General features: G+C 43.3%; 1 protein-coding gene across 1 annotated transcript in view; it reads left to right on the top strand.

Annotated features, from left to right (window-relative positions):
- The first annotated feature begins 314 nt into the window (after positions 1–314).
- UNC5C (unc-5 homolog C (C. elegans)) overlaps positions 315–2,470 on the top strand; it is a 157,790-nt gene continuing 155,634 nt past the window's right edge. Inside the window, exon 1 of the mRNA XM_012647162.1 lies at positions 315–321. Coding sequence (XP_012502616.1) covers positions 315–321 — 7 coding nt within the window. The remainder of the gene's footprint in view (positions 322–2,470) is intronic.

Genomic DNA, 2,470 nt, shown 5'->3' with positions numbered 1-2,470 from the left:
GGCACGGAACGGAAGCAGCAGAGGTAGAGCGGCCGGGATCCCAGATCTATCTGAAAGAAGAAGCCGTGGCTTTTGTTGAGATTGGGAGGGGAAAGGATCATTTGCAAGGCCTGAGCCTTTCGAAGGGTTTCTTTCCACTGTCCTTAGTGAAGTCATTCCTGCGTCATGGGTGGAGGGGAGACATTCCCTTCTCGTGCTGTCGGAGCAGTCTGTCCATCCCCTTAGTCTGAGCTTGTCTCATTTGAGTTATAGTCTCTCTGTGTCACAGCTGTGTGTCATGCCAGTGAGTTCCATGCGATCACCCTCATCCCACAATGACGGGTCAGAGTGGGATTTACGTGCACCAAGGATTCGTCTCCCTGGGAATGGCAGGACAGCTCCTTGGGGTTTCCACTTTATCAAGTGTGCAAATCAGCAAGTCATAAGTCACAGCCAGTATCGTGAGGGCCACTGAATACACGGGGGACCAAGATGGTTCCCAGAGTCAAGGACGATCGGGGTGGCCCTTTCTGCCCCACCTCTCACAACTCACTAGTCCTTTTCCCTGAGATCAGAACTTCCTTATGAGCCGCCTGTGTGTTTGGATCAAGCCTTGTCCCTGTTGGGTGTGTTGCGTCCAGCCCACCGCCTGCAACAGCAGCAGCCAGAGAAATATGCTAACCACACACGTCCTTTCAGCTTTTCTAGTAGCCACACCGTAGAACGTAAAAGGAAACAGGTAAAATTAATTTTAATAATGTATTTTGTTTAGCCTAATGTATCTAAACTGTGATTTCAACAGTATAACCAATATAAACAAATATTAACGAAATACTTTACGTTCTTTTTCATACTAACCTTTGAGATCTGATGTACGTATCCTTACAGTACCTCTCCGTTAACGAGAGCCACAAGTCCAGTGCTCAAAAGTGGCTCATGTTGGGCATCTGGTCTCTAGAATAATGACGGTAGGGGAAATGCCGTCCCAATCATATGTTGTGTATTAGTCCATTCGGTCTTTGCAACAGCTCTGTGTACTGGATGCTGCTACTTTCCCCTTTTTTATTAATAGATAAAAGGAGATTTAAAATCTTATCTGAGGTTACATAGCTGGTATGTGGAAAAGCAAGTCAGTCCATCACCCAAGTCTGTGCATTTATCCAACACACTGGATGCAAAGGAGGAAGAAGATGACAAGGATTTTTATGCCAGGTAGCAATTCACAAAAAAATCTTATTTTCCACGTGCATAATGTTTATAAGCTCGCAGTTATTTATCATATAGAAGTACAAAAGGACCTTGACTTCCTTCCTTTCTCTTTATTGCTTGGTCTGCTCTAACCACACCCATACATAGCCTTGTTTCCAGAATGCAATAAACTCATTCCACATACAGGCTATTGGCGAGAACTGTTCTTCCCACCTAGAACATTCTTCCCCTGAATCTAAGCTTGTTTCACTTCCTTCTTCCACTCAGATGTCTGCTGAGGTGTCACCTCTTCAGAGGGGTCTCCCTGTACCCCAACCCCATTGCTCGCCTAATCCCAAGCCCGCTTTATTTTTCTTGGTAGCATCTTTCTTCATCATTATTTGTTTCCTTGTATGTTCTGTCTCCCCTTCCAGAATATAAGCTTCACAGGGGCACAGGGACTTGTGTTCTTCATCGTTACATCCCCAAGGCCTGAAAATGGTGCCTTACATGTGGCTGGGACTAAATAAATGAAGACATAAATAAATGAAATGAAATAGAATTAAATTGAAAGCATATGACGGGGCAAAGTGATGATGCTATTCGGTGCTAATCAGATGTTCATTTAATAAAACGTTTGCTTTCCCAAGGAATTAAAGAACATCAGGTAGCTTAAAGAGGTCGCCTCTGTGTTCCCCTACTCACACCCGCATTGCACTCCTATATTTATTATTTTTTCCACAGTGCTTATCAACTTCTAACCCATGACACTTACCTATTATGTTCATGGTTTGTGTTCTATGCCTCCTCATCCCTGTAGAAAGTAAGCTCCACATGGGCAAAGATTTTTGTTTGGTTGCTTCACTGATGAATTCAAAATACCTGGGATGATGCTTGGCACAGTGTAGATATTCCATAAATATCGTAAAGGAACGAATGAATCATCATTTCTTTACTTCAGTATCCCATGACTTACTGGGTTGGTTTATGTGTACAGAAGTCATTACTGACAGCCTTGTATGTTACTTTCTCATTTCCTACCTGTTTACCCTCTTTGGCATAAAGCAAAATTAGTTATACAATTTAACCAAACAATGCATTTCTCTCTCTCGGCATCCTGAAAGACATAGGTCACGCTACAAACAGTTCTAGTAGCCTGATGTCAAATGTCTTGGTAGAACTCAGCAGGCTTCCCCATGCACCGAAACAGATGGCCTGTTTCCTAAAGTGCATTTCTGAGTTGTGGTCTGAGCCCTTGTGCAACCATTAAAGCCCCCAGGAATCCAGTTATAACTAAAAAAAA

Source organism: Propithecus coquereli, unplaced genomic scaffold, assembly GCF_000956105.1.
Source record: "Propithecus coquereli isolate 6110/MARCELLA unplaced genomic scaffold, Pcoq_1.0 Scaffold26, whole genome shotgun sequence".
Taxonomy (NCBI): domain Eukaryota; kingdom Metazoa; phylum Chordata; class Mammalia; order Primates; family Indriidae; genus Propithecus; species Propithecus coquereli.
Note: the sequence above shows the minus strand (reverse complement) of the source record. Positions and strands in the feature narration are given on the sequence as shown.